This window comes from Parus major, chromosome 2 (genome assembly GCF_001522545.3).
Source record: "Parus major isolate Abel chromosome 2, Parus_major1.1, whole genome shotgun sequence".
Taxonomy (NCBI): domain Eukaryota; kingdom Metazoa; phylum Chordata; class Aves; order Passeriformes; family Paridae; genus Parus; species Parus major.
This window is the reverse complement of record NC_031769.1, coordinates 114,592,534-114,615,067: the sequence shown is the minus strand read 5'-3', so window position 1 is coordinate 114,615,067 and position 22,534 is coordinate 114,592,534. Positions and strand designations below refer to the sequence as shown.

General features: G+C 35.7%; 1 protein-coding gene across 1 annotated transcript in view; it reads right to left on the bottom strand.

Moving 5' to 3' along the window:
• Window positions 1-22,534, bottom strand: part of RAB2A (RAB2A, member RAS oncogene family) — a 42,990-nt gene that overhangs the window by 5,143 nt on the left and 15,313 nt on the right. Inside the window, exons 3-6 of the mRNA XM_015617836.3 lie at window positions 21,923-21,990; window positions 12,332-12,414; window positions 10,890-10,982; window positions 7,249-7,360 (exon numbers count right to left, since the gene is read on the bottom strand). Of these exons, the coding sequence (XP_015473322.1) occupies window positions 7,249-7,360; window positions 10,890-10,982; window positions 12,332-12,414; window positions 21,923-21,990 (356 nt within the window). The remainder of the gene's footprint in view (window positions 1-7,248; window positions 7,361-10,889; window positions 10,983-12,331; window positions 12,415-21,922; window positions 21,991-22,534) is intronic.

The following is a 22,534-nucleotide window of genomic DNA, read 5'->3' as shown; positions in this document are numbered from 1 at the left end:
CTATGAATTGATTCAAATTCCTCAGAAACTGAAGTTTTCTATGTAAGGAAAAAAAAATTCAAACTTATCTTTGTTCCTGATAACATACTAATTATTGTAATGGCCTCATACATGTGCCTACTGAAAGGTATAAGTCAACTTTGAAAATTCACACAGCTGGAATCTGTAAGGATCCTTACTTCTCCTGCAGCGGGACATTAAACAGAACTTGAAGTCTTAAAAAAGCGTTATGATAACTTCATGTAAACAAGCACTTAACAATTGGCACCTCTAACTGTTCTACAAGATTCTGGTTAAGTACACCAAGACTTCAGAATTAATTTCATGAGAATTACATTAAATCTATAAAAATTACTTTAGAGCAACAAACTAGAATTTTGACAGACTCCAAACTAAGACAACTGAGAATAAATTAACTTTTGGAACTTTTGGATATACTCAGGAGCAGTCATTGTAGCAATGCATCTATCCTCACAAAAACCAATAAAACACACTGGAAAACAGCCCTGCACAAACACAAAATCCGTTCTGTTACTACACACATACTGTAGAAAGCAAAAGAGCATACTGCATTCAGTACAGTATATTTTAATATTAAACATATTAGCCAAGAAACTGTTGATCTGAAAAACCCAAATATTCCATTCATCTCAGTTCTACCATTTCAGTTCTCTTGAAGTCATTATCTGACTACCCCATTCCCATCAGTGATTCTGGTGGATGACATATTTAGTGTTAAACAGCACATACTGTTACTCTACATAGCAAAATGCCAGGCTGCACTGGGCCACAGAAATAACTGCCATTTGAAAACAAATTATAAGAACATAGGACATAATATGTCTACCTCATGTTCTCTTTGTATTTATTCTGAAAAATTGCTACTAATCAGACATGAAGAAGAGACTTGAATCTCTTGACACTTCCATTTATTTTTCACATCCATGTATTTTAAGTTAACTTATGATTTGAAGTGTGAGCAGATTCAATCACCTGAGAACATCACAAAAAACAGCAGTCTACCTGCTTTAAGAATATCAAATCAGATTTTGGCTTTGCATACTAGTGCCCCAGTTAGCAAGGACAAGAAAGTGAACTTGGTATAATCGACTTCTTTCAAAAATCTCTTTTAATACTGCATATTCCAGTTCCTATCTGGAAGATGCAGTATACTATAAACTTTTATTTATGGGCAGTTTATCCTATTTTCAGATTAACTGAGCCATAGATGCAGAAAAACAGAGTGATTTCCCCTCAAATCCAGTTTAGATTTATAAGACCATGTGCAGGGGACTGCAAGAGCACAGCTGTAGCACCTCACACGCCAGCTTGGATCCAGGTGCAGTTTAGCCACTTCCACACAAGACCTCACCAGCAAGCCCACAAGGGCTCAGCTGGCTGCCTACCAAGCCTACTGCAGTTGCACTGTACATTCCCATAATGCTGCTCTACTGAAACACTAGACAAAGATACTCCTGCCTTTCCATCCCAAATCAGGTCCAGGTTCATTTTCACCACTCCAGGGGAGGCAGTACCAGACTCACCCTGCATTTTTACATAATCACCTGAAAGCTGGCAATGCCCTAATACACAGTACTTGTATTACTCATAGAAGGAAGTGACTTTTGCAAAATCAGTATGTTAGACTTCCAAATATAAAAATCCTTGACTACATGTTGGGAAAATTCAAGAAAACAATGTATGTTCAGCAAAATGTCTACATTTAATGTTTAACTCTTGGCCTTTTTCTAAACAACAATTTACTTATGCTTTTATGCATGAGACTGCTGAATATAACTGTATAACAGCATTAAAAAAGGTTGTATACAAGTTATTCAGTGATTTGTTTAATGCAGTGTGTTTTTCAATTGTATGCTCATTATAACTAGATTCCCAAATAATAGCAATGCCCCTTTGAGGAGGAGTGCATTACTGTACAAGTGGGAAAGTGAGTCTTGCAAGATGTGATCTGCCTGTTGTGTCATGCCTGTACCTACTGCAAAGCCAACAAAAAGAGGCTTTTAAATCACAATATATCAGTATAATATCACTTTACATTATTTGTATAAGGAGTTTCCCAGATCCTATTGCAGCATGAGAATCAATAAGTCATGGCTCACCAATGCTTGCCCCCAAAAAAAAACCCACAAACAAGCCAAAATCACAACTACCAAACACTACAGATACTGCATTTAAGATAATTAATCCTACAAACACTGAATGTAGAATTAAATCAACTTCAGCATTCATATAATTGCACAAATAAACAAGTAATACAGTTTTACTATCCTTGAGACAAATCCAGGAAGAATAAATTCTATAACTGGTAACAACAATGCAAGAAACAGGCAAAGGAGTAAGTTCCTGATACTTCTGCCTCATGGAAGCTGTATGAAGGAGTAATAATAAGTTAAGGGCACAAAAATGTGAGTAATTTACTACACAAACTGCATCATAAAACTGCATTTAGTTTTCACTTGCACTTGTCACTCGAATTTCTCAGAAAGCTAATGGCAGGAGAAGAATCTGAGGACTTTGCTGTAAGCTGAGCATAACTAGAAAAATGAATCACCGATCCTTTTTAAAACTCAAGACTTTGCAAGTTCATCTTGGGCTAAAATCAGGTACGAGATCACGTTCAGCACGGCCAGCTCGTGGAACATGCTGCCCTCTGGTGGCACTATGAAAATTAAATGTAATGCTTGGAACTAAAAATCGGGCAATCATTATTTCCTGGATTCTTTCTTTACTACGTGAAGAATTCTTAAAGGTTAAATGTATCACAAATTCTCAAGCGTGACCCAGCCAACACCTAGAATTTCCTCCTCTCCAATTTCCTATCTCATCTTTTAGCAGTAAGATACAATATAGTTTGGTTACTCTACTATTTAAGAATGCATTTGAAAACAGTAACAACATAGCCAACAAATGGATTTATGCCTAAAGCATTCATCATCCCAATGTATAAGTGGCACTGGATGGCCACTTAATAAAGTGAGATTCCAGAGCTGTGAGCAGCTCTTTTATACACACACAGTAAGCCAATGCTTTTTACAGCTAAATGTTTCAGGAAGAAGCTTAGCACACTAAAAGGGATGCATGAGGGGTTAATTATAATAAGCAGTAGTAAGGTGTTATATAATGGACTCACACTCCAAAAAGCACCCCAACGTATTTGTAACCTTATATTTGAAGTATAAGTGCAAAGGCACAGATGAGAACTTGATAGCAGTTTATGTCCCCATTGAGGCACTGTCTTTCTGAAAAACTTACTGAGCTGGTGCACATTACTAGAGCTCAAACTGACTTAAAAAATCCTGTAACTGTTGTTGAGCAGTTACACAGAACAGAATACTTGAGGGAAAAAAAAAAAAAAAAAAAAGAAAAAAAGATAAACCCCCCCAGAACTAAGAATCCATTTCTCCAGCAGGTCAGGCAGGCAGTATCATACATTTCATGCTCTTCTATAAAGCCTGACACACTCAGTTAACTGAGACCTTTTATTCTTATCATACCAAGCACCAAGCCCCAAGAACCACAGCAAGAGCCAGTTACTGTTGGGGCACAATCCAAGGGTTTCCACAAGCACCTAAAAGCTGAGTATCTTCATTACAGCCAGGTGTCCTGCCCCTTCTCCCTTCCTCAGTTGAACTGACATGAGCTTCAACCCCATTTTCTCATGGAAGAAACTGGCTAAAATGCTGGCTTTGCACAGCTGAAGAAGCAGAAGTCACAGAACTGTGATTTCTAGAGACTTGAAGGAATACTGGTTTTGGTACAAATAAAGATAAACCTAACTTTTGGGTGGGTGTTTTTTGTTTTGTTTTCTTTTAAAGACTCATGACCTAGAAATCCTGCTCTTCTTCAAGTGCTAGTCAGATTACCTCTTATGTGTCACTTTACCTTGGTATAAAAATTATTAACATCCCATAACTTTCAAGTTTTATTAACTAAATCCCTGCTTACTATATTACCATGTAAAAGAACTGTTCCCAGCTATTAGTTATGTTAAGGGAGGGTTGGAAGAAAAATAAAGCAGACTCTAAAAGTCAGTTCAATTTTAGACACCTCTAAGAATCTAATTTTTTGATTAGTCACATCATTAATAATTTTTAAAAGTACAAGTCTAGAATGAAATAATAATGCACAAAGCTACTGTAGCTTCCCAAATACAGCTACGTATCCGTACTTCTTGAGAAGCAATGCACATAAATGGATTCAAACCATTGATATGCTAGAGACAAAGAGTAAAATGCCATGTGCTACAGTGGACTACGAGTTCATGCAGGTGATTCTACTCTGCCCCGCCCAAGCAGAAAGCACTCAACAAACTCTGAACTGCAGGTTGCAGGTAAGAGCAAAATTAATAATCATATACTGCTGCTGAACTACCAATGAAAAAATGAATGTGATAAAATTGCTAATGTATCTTGCAAACAAGACAATAATAAAAAAAAAAATCTCATGTATTATGCTTTGGTTTAATGAGAGGTCAGAAAGTAATGGATGTTATGATTAAAATAAGTGCAAACCTGCCTGGGGTTCAGACCCCAGACTTATGTTTGTACAAGTGAAAAGCCTCCCAATGAACATCACAGTGTTTTCTTAGAAACAGTAAATAAGCAACACTGAAGTCTGCAAACAGATAAATAGATCACCCATCCACAATTCAACAAAGTAGAGCAAATACAATAACCAAGATACTAAAAATTAGCAAGATTCTACCACAAGAAAGCCCACAGCCATGCACGTCAGAGTGTACACTGCTCTATCCAATCACCTTAGGAATCATTGAGGAGAAAAAAAAAGGAAAGAAGCACAGAAAGTCAGTCAGTAATATTTTGATAGTTGGTTACCTTTACAGCCTTAGACAGAGGCTAAACGGAAATCAACAACAACCTCCTGCTTAAATAAATGATACTGCTGAAGAGACTAGCATTAACTGTCCTTGCACTGCAGTCAAATTACAAGCCTGTGCCTTACCTCCCACCAGTAATCATTATGTCCTCTCAGTGATGAAGAAATTCTTTTTACACAATCCCATTCCATATGAAATACAATGATTTAACTCTGTGGTCACAGCGAATTCTTAGAAGTCTCCAAAGTAACTATGGAGGAAGAACCTGCATCTACTTCCCACTCCCTACCATCTATTACCTATTATGCAAACAGGAAAGAAACTTCTCCAACTGCCTTGCACAAAAGAAACAGCCAACAGGATATTTTCCACTCCTTATCATCCATTTCTGTTCAAGATGTAGGTAATGAGACAATCCTGAAGAACATTATGAACAATTTTAAACTGTTTTAAGATCCAAGCACCAAAAACGTCAATGTACTGCTTCAGCTACAGATTTACTAAGGTATTCCACAGCGGTGGAAATTTGGATTAAACAAGGGAAACAAAAACATTAAAAAAACATTACCAACAGAAACTGATGAGTTCTTATAAAGAAACTGCTGGAGGTTAGGATTTTGCTTTCATAGCTGTTAACTAGTCTACATAACACCACTTTTTTGTGTGTACCGAGAACACCATTTAAGAATGCACCTGTCACTGAAAAGGATTATATCCTAAAGCTTTTCCACCAGAATTAGAAAGTTAGTACACACATGCATCAGTCACTTGTACAATCACAAGGAGAGGATTCTACTTTTATCGAAAAGGAACTTTATTTGATGAAGAACTTAATGCTCATTTGCCTCCTGATAATCAGATGCATTTGATACTGGACAATTCATTCAGAAGGATGTATTTTTTGATGCAAAAAGAGGTGATAATGTTAGAATGAGGTAGTAATGAATTTTGTGAAAGTCACCTGTAGCTTACTGCAACTTTTTGAAAAACTTAAATATTTTATAACTAAAAGAAGACCTCATTGACCTCATACACCATTTTGAATTTAGGATAGTTTTGGAAAAGACTAAGAGTAGATTATGTACTATAAGAAGCTGAACTAGGTCAGTGTGGATAAACCGAGTATGGGATTGAAAGACACGTGAAGCAAACTTTCTGCTGTACATAGCACTAGCATCTCAGCTGGAGCTGTTGGTCCACCACTGTACTTGTCTGGCTGCAACACAGTTTTCTTTACAGCAGTTTACATGGTGCTGTGTTTTGGATTTATGACTCAAACAGTGTTGATAACACCCCACTATTTTAGCTACTGCTGAGTGTCAAGATTTTCTGTTTCTTACACTGCCCTCTCCTGACAGTGATTAGGCTTAGGGTAGGCAAAATTGTGGGCAACACAAACTACCTGGGATAGCTGACCAGAACTGGCCTGAGGGATATTTCATATTGTATTATATAATGCTCAAGAATAAAAACCAAAGGCTCTGTTTCTCAGAGACTGGCTGAGATTCAATTTTTTTGTAGGAAGTTGTGAGTGGCTGCCTTTCTGTCACTTTTCACCCGTCTCTTCCTTAATTTTTAAAACTATCTCAGGCCCTGAGTTTTATCTTGTTTTGGCTCTTCTGGTTCTTCCCCCCATCCTGCTGGACAGAGGCACTGAGTGAGCAACTCGGTGGGTATTCAGTTGCAACTGATCTTAAGCCACCATGACTACCCTTCAATAAATGAATGCAGTAAACCAAGGTGAAAGATGCAAGAACTCACGTGTCCAGAAATTTGAGCTATAAGCTAAATTTGAAAAAACCTAAGTTCTTTGAAGTAGCAAAACCGGAAAAACTTAGTCAAATAAATAACAGACTACAGTAACCAAGACAATGACCTCTCCAGCAGCTCTGTAGAGGACAGAAAATAGAAGCTGTGTGCAAACTGAAGAAGATTCCTAGTAGGTAGTAGAGAGGAAAGATAATGATAGTACAAATACCAAAGCACTTCGAGAGATTGCTCTGAAGAGCTCATGATATACCAGGAGCCTTTGGAACAGGTTACAGTGACATCTGCCAAGAGTACCAATAGCTTGGCTTGCTTTCGACTAGCAAATCTATTCCAGCCTTACTTCTTATATTTCATGGCAGACAGAAGTTAGTCATTTCTCTGTTCAAATACTTCAAAAAACCCTGCAAAGTACATAAATTAAGAAGTCTCAACAATATAATTAGTGCTGTGTAATCAATTACAACAAACTGTATGTTGTAAAACATACAGTGCAAAACACTGTCTTTCTCATAATATAAAGAGTAGTTAATTCAAGTTAAGGAATCCAAAATCTAGAGGAGTAGTAGCTATACAAACAAGTGTAACTGCTTTAGTAAAAAGCCAGTGTTGAGCAAAGTTACCTCCTCTACATTGGAAGCAGTTTTGGCAGACGTTTCCATAAAGATAAGTCCATGTTCTCGTGCAAATGCTTCACCCTCCTCTTTCTTAACTTCTCGTCTAGATTCTAAATCACTAAGATAGAAGAAAAAAGAGAAGTTAAATTGCATGGTCTAATATGTCCATATAAAGATTATTCTTCACAGACATGCTTATAAGCTTGAGAAGCCAAGAGTCCCCATCAGAGCATGGGTACATAACTTGTCAAGCCCTGCACTTACAGCATATAGAACAGTCACAGGCACCACACTTACTTGAGCTATACATCCTAGCTGACATAAATTTTATCAAAGACTTCATGAAATAGCTTTCTACAGGATGAGTGTGTATTTATCTAGGTATTCCTTCAGTACTCACTTTAGACATTGTATTTTCAACTACATATCACCCTCTTCTAACATTATCTACCAATTCAATACTATAAAGCTGAGCTGATAAAGGAGCTTTGTAAATTATTAATATTAAACATAATTTTAAAAATAAAGTTTGTTTTTCTATTCAGTAGCAGAACTTCATACAGTCAATTTCTCTTCTGATAAAAACTTAAAAGCAGAAATAAGTTCTTTTGAACTACACTAGCTGCTCCCCTCCCAGTAAGCTGGCATTTACGTTGTGAAACTCCTTGCCCTCCAGCAGTAACAAAAATTGAAGAAACTGTTAGACAAGTTCTTGGTTCCTGCTTTCCAAGTCCATTTAATTCAAAGTTAAATATTACCCAAAAAAGCAGAAGAAAACCCCTCTTGGACTAGACAACTAGAGACAAATCCATTTCTCTAAGTCATACAGACAAGTATTTAACTCTTACTTTTTAAAGATTATTTAAGAACAAGGAATTCACAATTTGTCCTTCTTTCTAAGTATATTGCATCTTGAGCAATAAAAATTATATATTTATTATTGATGTATAAGTGCAAGATTTATATTCCAATGAATTTTCATCTAAGTTGCACATGCATAAGTATCTTCTTAGATACAAATTTTTAACTAAACAGCATACAAATAGATTTATTTAATTTGCAGTCAGTATACAAATTAGAAGTATCATACTAGAGTTCAGTGTTTGCCAACTTTGTAATTATACATATATTAAAAATAAGTAATACTCACTGTGGATTTATTTTGCAGGAAAGAAGGTTTTTGTAATTTTTAACTAAATGCTAGCTTAAATGAGTTACAGAGTCTATACAATTCAACACATTATTTAAATATTAAAAAAAATTGAAGATAAGGATACGAGATACATCTTCTCAAAACAATTTTGAAGTTTATATTCATTATATTTAAGCTCTCCCAGTATTAGCTGACATTTTTTTCAACCTGAGGAATGTCTTTATTTGCTACTACCATGCTACTCTCAAAAATACCTTATTTAAAACCTTGATTCATTTCAGTGTTATCTCCACAACAGAACATAAACAAGTAACTTTTTACTTGAAATAATGCAGTTTTATCAAAAACTGCAATGACAGCCCAATCAAAACTCAATACTGATACCTAAATACAGTCTAAAAGATCTTTAACTGCTTCTACTAACCACAGTTGTCTTCCTCTCTCCATTCCAATAATTCGAAGCATTTGGTCTTACTAGATCAATATAGCTATGCTTTGTTCTGGAAAGAAGATTAGGTACAGTATTTGTAATGTTTTAACACTAGTATTTGTAATGTTTTCAACAAACAGCCATTATATTTCAAATTAAATTCTCAACACTCTTCAAATCCAGCAATTACTCAGTACTACAAACTTATGTCAAGTGCACTTTTGGGAGTCGTAAGAGCAGTATTTATTTCCTCAAAACTACTATGCTAGCATACACATTCTTCCTTCCATCCATCTCTAGTAGTAGACCCTACCAGAAGAAATCATTCAGGATAAAGCAATAAAATTGAAGGAGTTTTCTTCTTATCCTCCTTGAAAATAATAACCTTTAAAAGGTAAAAGTTTTAAATCTTAAGAATTTTAGTTCATGTGGCACCTTAATCTGTAACAATTTACTGTGCAAATTTTAAATATATTAATTGTTTGAATAAAACATAGTTGTAACTGGGAATTACTGGGCTAGCTGCAAATAGCAAATCAGTCTGCATCAGCAGAATTCAAGACATGAAAATTTAGTTTAACTGCTAAGAATAATGAGAAAGTTACAGATGTCAATTAAGTATGCAAATTTATCTCAAGTAAACAGTACACTTTACTGTTTCTCTCAGTGCCATATTTTTACTCACACAAGTATAAAAACAGTTGGTCAGGGCCATCACGGGTTTACCAAAGCTTCATTTAATGAAACAAGACTACATTTTTTATATTAATTTGTCAAGATCATGCCTAACACATTCCTCAATTAAAAAGAAAGTTGTTAGCCATTTACCAGATAATGTAAAAAAACATTGACAAACTTGACACTTGCTTAATATGTACCATAGTTTTCAGGAGGAGGTAGAGGGTGATGGGACAGTGGGGGAAAACAGAAGGGAGAAGAGGGGAAGAAGAAGAAAATAAGAGTTCAACAGGCCTGAATAGCAAACCTGGACTCACTATCACAAAGCTGCCTCTCACCAACATCTAAGAAACGATCTGTCTGCTCATGAAATTTTCAGGGGCATGCATACACACCATTATTTCAACTGGCATCTTTCTGAAGAACATCAGCTGACATCTTCAAAAATTGCCGAGGCATGGAGACACATTCAAGTCAATTACACAAAGACCCATAATCAATGGGTTATTAAATTCTAAGGTGATGCTTTTGATATTTTGAAAAAATTCTGCATTCAGAAAAAACCAACTCTAGATATGATACTATAATTCACTGGAACAAGAACCAGAAGAATTACAGAATGTATTCACTGATATGTTTTCATTAGGACTTTTACTACAAAGTCTCAGCATCAACAGTAAATAGTTTTAGAATTTTAGACAGTGTAGCTGATGAGAAGACCAAGTATGGAATTGATTACAAATTGGGTAATACTTTCGCAACTTTTACCTATAATTTCATCACCCAGTGAATTTACCAGGAAACAGTGAAAATGCATTCTCTGACCCATATCCCGGCTAAGAGGTACAGAATATGGAAGAGAGCTTGTAAATCAGAAATGTTTCCATCACTGAGGTATGTACTTCTTACATTTGAGAGTAGTCTTCCATGTGAGACCTGTACTACAGGTTTTTTTTTAAAATGACATTTTCTCTGATGTGATACTTAACCAAAAACTTCAAAGCACTTTAGAACACCTCAAATTAGGAATCATATTCTCTTTATAAGGAAGAGACCTGGGTGTTTCTAATTGGTGATTCCAGAAACAAAAAAGCATAATGAGAAAATTCATATAATCCACTGCTTCATGCATTTGTAATCAATCCTTTGGAATAAAATTATCTCCTAAAACAGATATTCGGAACATAACATAGTTGATCCATGTGCTGCACATTATTTTAGTCTAAGTAGAACAGGAAAGGTTTCAGGCTCACCACAGAACTATGCACAGTGACAGAAGGGAATTTAGAGTTAACATATTGCCTACAAGTAAGAAAACCCAAAAGCTGAAATACAGATAAGTCAAGTCTTTCCCTCTTACAAAACAGCAGCTAATAAAAATTTTACCTTTTGTTTCCAATAAGCATTATAACCATGTTGGAATTGGAATGCTGACGAGCATCTTCTAACCAAGTTGTCAAGTGATTGAAAGTGTCCCTCCTAAGTATAGAAGAGAATGAACATTAAAAGCAGTATTTTAAGAAATTCTTCCCCTGTTAGTCCACTTCTCTACTTGAATAACCAACTCATTTATTAGTGCACATGCTCTAGGGATAAAAGCTAGTAATCCCTTTGTGAGAGGGAGAATGGGTGAACAAAAATTTAGCAAACAAGGAGTGTTAATGAACTCTGTCTAAAAAGTAATTGAAAACATGTTTGCTACAAAGAGTAAAGAGGATTCTTAGAGCTGTAAGAATCTGTAATACTATATACATATAAAAACTGAACAGAATTTTCAAAGTACCCATCAGCTTCAACCAAGACAAACAACAGTACAAATAAACACATACTCATAGTAATATTTGTTTTACTGAAAGCAGAAAATGGTTGATAATTTTTATGAGTTTATAAACTGAATAATAAATTTAGCAGTAAAATCTTTTAAAGTGAGGTACATGAATGTGACCCATTACAGTTTTTACAGAAGGTGTAAACTAAGTAATAAATCCTGTGCTTATAGAGTGGTTCTAAGATATTCAATTTTGTTTATGAATCAAAAATTCCTTTACTGGAAATCCAGAAGAAAGAATACATTACTTCCTGATATTTAAATACAAAAAGGGAACAAAAGGAAAAATATCTAGTAAATCTCTAGCACAAGTTGTAGCCCAATTGAACAACAAGATCCAAGACCCACAAATGGAGGCACACAGATTAGTGGGACTTTGGAGCCTGAACATTTTTATAAACCAGCCAGATTACTCACAGTTTTACAGATTAACTGTGTATAGATACTTTATTTAATACAGAAGGGAAACTTTAGTAACTTCTGAACAGCTACTAAAAAGTATCAGATTAAGACCTATATTTTCCAAATCTCAGAAACACAGCAATGGCCCAAGTTTCCTGGTATTCTCATTGCAACCAAACTACTATGTTTTACTATTGCACCCCTTTGCAGAATAGGACTTCAGTAAAGGTAACCTGTTTTAATTAAAGAAAAAATATCCCTTATGATAATAATAAACTAGAGAGGAATTAATGAAATATTTTCAGGTATTTCACAATAAAGGTAATCCAGAGGTCAATGGTCAATAGTTTATAAAAATATTTTATTTCATTCTTCCTAAGATTTTATGCATGCTTTCTTAACTATCATACAGACAAAACTGGAAGTATATAGGTTACATATGCTATATCTTGACTTAGAGCTCTTAAAAAAAGTTGACACAATGTTAGATTACCAGTATCTATACAAAAAACCAAGCTAGATGAGACACTTAGCACTACTGTACACCATAGCACAAGTCTACAAAGACGTATCATTATAATCCAGTTGGTATTCTCACCTTGTAATGTCATACACTAGCAAAGCCCCTGCAGCCCCTCTGTAGTATGATCTTGTGATGGAACGGAAGGACTCCTGTCCTGCCTGTAGAACACAAAGTTTCATTACTTCATATCTAATACTTATTTTTGGTTCCTGAAAACCATGAACTTAGAATTACAGGATCATAGAATTCTAGTTTTGAGAGATGGGGATAAGGAAGAGTAGGGAGGGAAATCAAAGGGGACAACTGGGGACAAAGTCTCCAACAGTAGCAAGAGAAGGCACATAGGGAGAAGACACCAACTACAACACAGTGCTGTTAAAAAAGAAAAAAAAAAGAAAAAAAAAAAAAAATCGGAGCAAGACCTCCAAACCTTTTTTGGCAATCCCTGACAACCCAATTTACTGAATGGCTTCACAATACATGAATCATTATTAGAGCACAGAATGGACTCCTAGCAACTAAGCTCTGAAGACAAATTTGAAAGGAAGCAAATAACCCAGAGCTTCACATTTGAATTCAATAACCCGCTCCCTGGGGCAGCTGTTGACACTAGAATAAATAAAGTCCATTGTAAATAAATGATGAATGACATCTTTACGCCCACCATCTGCTGGTGTAAAGGTTGTTGGAAGGCCAAGGATGCAGATTCTATCCGTTATATCATAAACTGCAGCCAGCTTTCAACAGCCTTCAGATGGAATTCTTTCAGTAATCATTTTATTAAGAAAAAACAGAAAATGGTTGTGAATTCAATTTTACACAATTCTGCTCCACAGTTAATCAATTTCCTCTGTACTTGATAAATAATGCTTGTCAAGCAGCTACAGGATGCAAGAGTCATCTTCATATACGCTGTGAAAAACTTCAGAGTCAACATGTATTAGATAGTTCTCACAAAAAAGTATTCTGTAAAACTCTCAGCGCTTAAAAGAATGTGCTCAAAAGAATACAGTGCTGAAAAATAAATATTCATGGTTGCAGATCTTCAGCTCCTCATGCTCATGTTTTTCAGAAGAGCTATCTAGCACTTGACACTTGCTAGAAGAAATATTTACTTCTAATATTTAGCAATAACAGATGCCTTAGCATAATTCAAAGATAACACAGAACATGTTAAAGAAATATGAACGCTGAAAAAAATCCCTATGTGCAGTAAATCTGTAGAACTATAGGAAATTGCCCTGATTTAAAACCATTAAACATAAGAATGAAATATTTACTAAATACAAGGTACCCTTCAGGCATGCCTACAAAATTAGTACATGGACTTTTTCCTCTCAGTTATTTTACTTTTATTAGTACTAGATGTTGAATTCCAAGAGAGCTTAATCTAGATACTGTCAACTCAACAAGAACAGTGACACAAGTTTAGATTGTTCAGTCTTCAGAAATCACCCTTATCTTCCAGAACAAACAGTAACTTCTATTTAAGAAAACATTATCTTAGCCATTCCAGTGGAAACAATTATAAATACAGTAAAACACTTTCAACATCATAAGAATACACTTATATATGCCCTTGGCCAAGAGTCCAAGTACATCTTTGTGGTGGTGTATATTTCTCTTCACATCTTCATGTAAACCTCTTTACGTAAACTTTGTTAATAGAATACAGACAACCAGCAGAATACACCAAGAAAGAGCAAAAAACAAATAACCAACAGTTTTTTAGCGTAATACCTGGTTTCCTACAGAGAAATTCAAGTAAGCTTTACCACTTTTTCTTGGTGTGGTGACTAGCTCAAGTGGATGGTAGATAAATGAAACATTTCCCTGCTAAATTGACAACTTACCAGGGCATTCCATACATTGCCTAAAATCATACATGACCTGGACGTCACCTAACACATTAAGATTGCCTGTTACACCTTCATCAGTTCCACCCTGACGTGAAATTGTTCATCTCCCTGAGTAAATTAATCATGATCAAGCAACACTGTCAGAGGATCTAGCAGATCTTACAAAAAAGTATGAATTGGGAATACTTAAGAGAATCACTTTCAAAAGTTCAGTACATAAATCCTGAAAGTACTGTAATAATTTTAATTGCATCTCACTTGACAATGGGGAAATTTAAGTATCATTGCTTCCTTAAGCAAAGGGTGGAAAAAGGTACCTTCTTTGGTGAAGGGATCACATTCTCCATAGAGCAATAATTAATTTATGCTTATATATACCAATGGACAACACAAATTCAACTCCCTTTCATTCTAAGCAAAATAAAACTGTTTCTATAAAGAAGCTCCATGATACTAATGCTTATTTTATCTATGATGTAAAAATGTATTATATAATAAAAACACATTATATATAAAATTTACTGGCTACTTTAACAGTATTATTCTGAATAAGATTTAGAAGGTCAATATAGGATTAATATAGAAGGTCGAACATAGGGTTAGGAATGAAGAATACATCCCACTGCTTTTTTTTTTTTGCATCATTGTTACTTTACTTCATCTGACAATTTCCTCTCTGTGTGCTTCCCTTTTTTCCAAGGGGACAAGCTATTTCAAAAGTCAAAATAAGTCAAAACTGAAAGAAAGTGGCTACTAGCCAAAATTTACTTTAAAAAATCCCAAGTGTGCTATAATTGTACTTTATCAATCTTACAAAGTAAGACCTACCCAAGCTTAGCTTCTTGTTACAAGGAGCAACAGATAGAAGCAGCAGTATAGAAGCTCAGTATAAATTAAAATCAGCCTCAATACCAGAGAAAGGCCCTTTATATTAAGTATAATTTTGTTATTACCATCTCTTTCATGTACTTTTTTTTATCTCTCTTCCATATTAAAAAGCTTTTTTTCACAGAACAGTTGAGATGAGAAAGGGACCTCTGGAGGTCCCCTATTCCAACCTCCATGGCTCAAGTAAAGCCATTCAAAGCAGATTGCTGAGTTCCACACCCAGATGGTGGGGGAGCCAGGGGGCTGTGGTGTCAGGAATAACAGGGGCCATAGTAAGGAAACAAATATTAAACAGGGTATTTGCCAAGACAGTATTACATCCAGTACAGGTGACACAAGCTTTTGCTCCAAGACAATCCCAGGTTACACCCGCTGTCAAGAGTTACGCTGCAGTGGAAATGGGAAGATGGAGGATGTTTCTGGTAATAGCCACACCTGACAGCTGCTTCACACACAGAAACTCCAGCTCAGACACGGGTGCCTGCAGAAACCTGTAACTGCACACTGAGCAGGCCTCAACATGCCTCCTCCTCTCTCTTCAGAGAAGCAGGTGCTAGGTCTGACACAAGTAGTTCACTAATCATGAAAAAATGTGAGCCTCTGATAACCAAGCAATTTTTCAAGTGCTAAGTAACATTCTTTCTCGGCTGTTTCCTACTCTAAGCTTTTACCATACCATAATAGTTCACAGAAACAAACAAATCTTCTGATAGGAGAGACATGTGTGTATAGACATAGTTCTAGAAGTCATAGATCTTCAAGCAAGAACGAAAATCTTCATCCCTGCTTCAACTGCAGAGACATAGATCCCATGTGCTTTTCAAAGCATACTCTGATATAGAGACCAAAACACAGTTTGAAAATAACAATGTAAGTAGAACACAAAGCACTATCAATCATCTCAGGTCACTAAGATACATGGAGTTTTAGGACCCGCACTAGTGTTTTCAGGAACATTTAAGCTACGCAACCATGTTATCATGGTATCTCTGGCATATTTAAAAAAATACTCCAGGTGTTACTATTTCCACAGGAAATATTGATGTAATTTCCAAGTATGTGGTGTAGTTGCATCAGTTGCAAAATATGCAAGCAAGCCTTTGTTTTCAAGAAGAATTACTTGCAAGTCCCTTAACTGCATATTTTTGATTCTATAAAGTAAGGGAAAAAATGAAAAGAGCCATAATGCAGGATAAGAAAGTACTTTAAAAAACAGCATCCAGAACAGCGTATAAGACTAGAAAAAAAAAAGTTCATTAATTTTGCTGAATTCCCTATTCTCAATGCAGAGGAATTTGTAAAATTTCTTCAAGGACCAAGTTATCTGAGAATGTCCCAGCAGGCATTCAGCGTGCAAGCTGACCAATACTTTTTATTAGGAGGGAATGTTAGAGTACACATCCACATGCAATATGAGAAGTACAACCCACCTAGTTAGTAACTCTAGATTCCCTCACTCTGAAAACAGGCATACATGTGTGGTATGTTCAAAACTGGTGTCAGAACATTTCATTCACGTTGGGAATTATTATTTACCTGTTTACACTTTCCTAAGTTACAAAGAAGACTGAAAAGACATCTAAGAAATAACCAACTCACAAGTGTCATACCACCTGTGACAGCTGCCAGCTGGGAACTACTCCACAAAGTTGATCCCTGGAATAAAATGTTCCAGAAAGAAAGAGGAGCAATACATATCTTTAAATATAGTTTTGAAAGTTATAAATACATTAACAGCCCCTTAGTCACATGTCAACTTGTTTATACAAATGCATTAATCTTTCTTGCAATCTGTCTCCAATCCAGAAAAACAAGAATTTTAAGGTGGTTTACTAGCATGTATGACAAATAGGCACAGAAGTAGTGTAAAAATAAAAAATAACCCCTGCTGTTTCCAGCGGAGACATTCCCAAACAAAAACCAGAACTAAAAACGCTTAAGAAAAACAATCTATCACAGTATATGAAAGTCTCAGAATTTATGTGACAGATTTAGTCAAGTTACATGTAGCTTGAGAATAACCCTGCCAGCATGCAGTAAGAACTGAAATTTCAAGAGGACTAAAAATCCTCGAGGATGAAACTGTACATATGTCTAAATACAGATAATTTGTACATCTGCCTTTTCTTCTGCTGGTGTTGAATAAATGCCACTTAGCTATTCAAAGCAATTCCCAACACATCACAGAAACAAAGCTTTAGCCTTCCATTATCAGAAATACACTTATAACTTGAAAGAAACTGTATTTGAAACCTTTAGGTTTTAAGTAGTAACCCGCACTAAAGTACGAGTTCTACTTTGCAAAAACTGATTCCTGCTCCTCCTATTTAAGACCTTATCCTAAGCAAGCACTTGCTCTTGTAGAAATCTTGTAATTATTGTAGAAAGCACAGATAAACGGCCAAGAAATCACAAAGCAATTCATAACATGCCAACAATACTATAGTCAACCAAATACATTAAAGCATGACAAAGGTTTATGAACACTAAGCTAGAAGATGTATCAAGTTGCCTTAGCTACCTAAAGTGACGACATGGGTGTGAACAGTAACTTAAGCTACTGGCATTGAAGTTTAGATGATGGTCGAATTAATAAACAGCAACAGGAATAACTATTACACAGACAAATCTCCCTGCCTCACTCTTCAATCCATGGATCCAGAAATAAGTTAATCCTCCCACGTGGCAGCAAACACAGTCTGTGACTGATGATCAGACTAGTTTCACAAACTAAAGTTGATCCTCTCTAAGTTCTTCATGTAACCTCACAGCAGTGTAACAGAGGGCCATGAGATCAGCAATATGCATGCAGGTAACATAGTTAGAAAGATTAGTAAAAATCTAGTAAAAGAATATACCAACTGCTCACAAACATATGATTATGTTCTGACTATCAAAGCAAGTAGAAAACATTACAAAGTAAACAGGTAGTAAAGAGCTCTTGGGGGCGAACCCTAGATTCTAGCAATTGTCAGTCACTAGGATGAATATTCATTTAATGAATAAAGAGAACTTTACTTGGTTCTAATAGATCCAAACCAATTGCAAACACAAGAAAAATACCTTTATTTCCAAGAAGTTGTAGTATATTCAGAATATCTGAAAGTGAAATATGCCTTTAACAATTATGCCTCCAGTCTTCCACAAACATGTTTTTGAATACAAGCTCTCAACTACTGGAAAACACTATCAATTCCATTAGAAAGTACACTTGTATGGAAATCCAGAAACTACTTGAAATTAGTTTATAAAAACCAATTATTTTAGATATTTAGTCTGTCTAAGCAGGACTAAAGTGCTATATTCAAACACAATAATGAATTAGTGTTTTTAAAGCATGGATTTCCATGAAATAAAGCTGAAATAGATACAAAAAATATAGTATTCCAGTAAACAGGAGAAGTTAATTTTCATACCAATTTAGAGAACACTAGCATTATTTAGTGTCATCACATATCTCTCCTACTGCTGTGTCTGACAAATAGCCTCTTTCAATTACTGCTTACTTTTCCTCATCAACAATGACTTCTTAGTAACAGCCAGTGCAATACAGAACATCCCCCTCAACAACAAAACCAAGGCCACTGACTCAGCCTGGTAACAAGCCCAGTTATCTCTCCACGACAATGAATTTTTTCTGAGGAGAAGCAATTTCTGTATGTCTTAATGTTATGCTGCTGCCACAAGACAACCAACCTTATCAACAGAGCTTATTTAAACTCAAAAAGCTTAACAGCTTCCAGAACAGTCATTTTAATCCTTACTAGCGGCTGTAAAACCACTTCTAGTTCCCTAAAAGTTATGTGTGCAGCTGACACTAGCTCAAATTCCACACTTCCACAAAAGAGTTGCTTAACGTATAATAATAGGCAATTACCAGCTAAGCAGTTCAGACAAAAGTATTTCTCAGTCCATCCCACTACTGGAAGCCATTACTAAGACTAAAGAAAAGAAATAATCTAGATACTAAAGACACACCAACAAACAATTTGGTCCAATACCTCTTCTTTACAGACCTAAGAACACTGAAAAGGAATAGTGAAACCCGAAGACTCACAGAGCTAAACACCTGGGTGTGCCACAGCACACACAGCAGAAAGCTTGCAGAGCCCAGCAGTGGGGAGATCCAGAACAGCCTGCAGCTGGGAGAGAACAACAGGACACTATTTGCTTGTGCAGACATGAACAGCAGTAGAGCTGTGACTGCAACACATGACATTAAGAATGCAAAGATCACAATGAGTATCTTTCATGGAATATAGATTTTTGTTTGTGGAGTTTTTTTTTGGAGGGGAGGGGGCTGCAGCTAGGTGTGTTTTTGCATCAGACTAGTTTTACTAGACTGTCAGCTCCCAGGACCAAATACTGGACTACAATTTCTAATAGGCATACGTGCATTCCTTAAGCATATCTTCCAGTCTGGCCTCATCCAAAAGGAATTCAGCTCATGTACTCCCACATGGAAAACAGACTACAGTAGAGAGAAATAACTTCCATAATATGCTGCTAATCCAAACTAGAATGATAACAAAAAGGTAAAATATTATTGGGTTATCATACAAGAAGGACACACAAATGGATCTCACAGACATGCAAGAGTGTTAGCTTTAGTCGTCCCTGTAAGGTGCAACATATTCCTGCAGTGGCATGTGCTGCAACTTCCATATATTCCCATTACTATGACACACCCTTCCTTGGGGCTGTAGTGATCTGCTGGAGACAACACAAAATGAGCACTGTTGCACAGAAATATCTAGCCAGAAAAACCTGAATTTTAGTGTTTGATTCTCTTAAGCAAGCAAGTTCATTGTTAAGCAATGAAAACAAGTTTTTTCAAGCTCTCCACTTTTGCCTCTGCTCAGGATGCATCCTGTTCAGTGATGAAGTAAAAGCAAATGTATAAGGCCAGCACCAAATTAGAGAAGGGCTAGTTCTATGACTCAGCAAGCACCAACTGAAAACATAAATAGTTCATGTGTTTCCCTAGCAACAGGTGTAAAATGAACCTTCTCTCATCAAACAGAAGTTGTTACACCTTAATAAATACGGAGATAGCACCAGTACCAGCTACCAGTTTTGGCTAACAGGAAACAAAAAAATGCTCAATGCAGATACAGCACAGTAACCTTGGTCATTATGGATTTTTGTGTACCTTAACACTCAAAAGTAAAATATCTCTTGAGAATTATCTCATCATGTTTCTTATTTCTGCTATTCCTTCACACCTTTGTACACAAGATCAACAATACAGTGGAATTCAGATATGCTGACAAACCAAGACTGGATTAGAATACAAATATCCTATGTTTTAAAAATCAGATTGCATTTAACTATGACCAGTATACTGTCATTCACTGCATACAATTTATAAATTATTAAGTACAACACCAGCAATACAATCTACTCAGTGTACAAAAGCTTTCAATTAATATTTTTAATTTATGTATGATATACTTAAGAAACTATCCAGATAAAAATCCCTGCACAGATAGAATTTATAAATTATAGTCAAAAGCATCTGGGTTGCCATTTTGGCTGGACAATTTGCACGTATTCAAGACAACAACCAGACTCAAAGAGTCACTGAGTCAGGCACCGGGAAAAGCATGATGTACTGAAACTCAGTTGAAGTTCATTCATGTCTAAGGAAGTTAACAGAATCAGTTCCAAAGCCAGTGAAAGACAGGAGTAAAATTAGTATTTTGGCCTACAATCTGCCCCCATTTTAGAAAACAAGGTCCAATATAGGCATGTAGTCACATAGTCACACTATATAGTAAGGGTTTGATTCATAAAGCTACTTTTTATGCAGGTATTTGCTTGTTTATTGAACTTAAAAATGCTCAGCCACCTTGGTAGTCTGCAATTCTACTACTGGAGTAGTCCACTTTTATAATATGCCCAGGACAGAAAAAGCGTAAAGTAAGCTGACCATTATCAATCTATGCCTTTTTCTTAGAACTTGCAAGGAGGCACAGGTGTTAGGTGACATTTCAAGTAAAGAACTTGCAAATTAAGTTTAAATACCTATGAAGTTCACTAAAATATTACATTTATTTACACTTTTATATACATGCACATATGTAGGCATGCATATATGAATGTATGTTCCTTCGCTGATTTTCTGTACCAAAAAGAGCACATGCATGAGGCTAGGGATCACGTAACAGTTTCTAAAGGTATCATAAAATGTTTTAGAAAAGGAAACAGGCAACTCTGCCTCAGGAAACAGTCAAATACATTTAAAAAGATATAGCTACCAGTATGAACATCTTAAACCTGCTTCATCACAAGTGTAGACAGTGATACTAACTGCTTTATAGTAAAGTGACTGACAACACAAGACTAGCCATTTTCTTAACCTGAACCCCCTCAAAAGTCAAAGTCTGAATTTTGGAAGGTGTTTTGAAACTTAAAGCATTCACCCCTACTTGACTGGAATATTTACTGTCTTGAACTTGTGTTCTCCAGTCTTCTATGAAAAGTGATCCATGTGCTTTCTTCCACCTTGGAAATGCAAGCATTTCCTCTAAAGAACTCTTGATTAAAGGTAGCAGACACATCACAATTTAACAACAGAATTTTGTCTTTAACAAATCTTGCATGAATGCACAAAGAAAGATTGTTTTGAGAAATGTAAGTTCTTGGTAATATAGAAGACTTTCACCAAACAGTGAGGCAGTATGAATTCCAGTCCTACAAATCTGACAAAGTGTTACAGAATTTACAGTGCAACTGCCACAAAATACATCACACTAAAAAAAGGAAATATTAGCAAATTTTTAACTTCACAGAAACCAAAGAAAGCTGCAAGACAAAGTACATAACCTATGAATGCTGATGCTAGACAGCTCAGCCAGAATAAAGGAAAAGCTAGTGGAGCAATACGTTTAAACAATTTTTATGATTAACTACTTACCGTATCCCATATCTGAAGCTTTATCTGTTTTCCATCAATAGTTATCATTCGAGCCCCAAATTCTACACCTGAACAGATTTTACAAAAGATTACATTATTAGCACATAGAAAGAAAAATGTCAAGTACTGCAAAAGCAAGAATGTAAGTTTAAATTCAATCAACATTGTAGGAAAATGACCTCTTTCACAACCTGCTTTTTAGCCAATTTTCCAGCTGCTTGAAAGAACGTTCTAGAAGAAAGGTAACTGTTACTGTCCAAGTGCCTGGGAGATATTCCCAAAAAAGTTTTCAAAACCACTCAGTAGCTCCAGATTAGAGGGAGAAACCCCTTTGAATGTAAACAGGAACTTAAAGAGTCAGAGTTATTTTAACACTCTACCAATGACAGATTGCTGGGGCTAGTTTAGAAGAAATTAAACCTACAATTCTTTAGCAAAAAAATAATCTATTAAGTGAGGATAAAAACAGTCCCTTTGACAAGATAAATTTTATTATCGTGTTAATTAAAATACACCTGTCTTTATGAAAGGGGAAAAAAAAAAAAAACAACTTCCAAAATTCAAGCTAGTTAAAGATCAAGTTTTATAACTGAGGGAAAAAAAGTGTGTTCC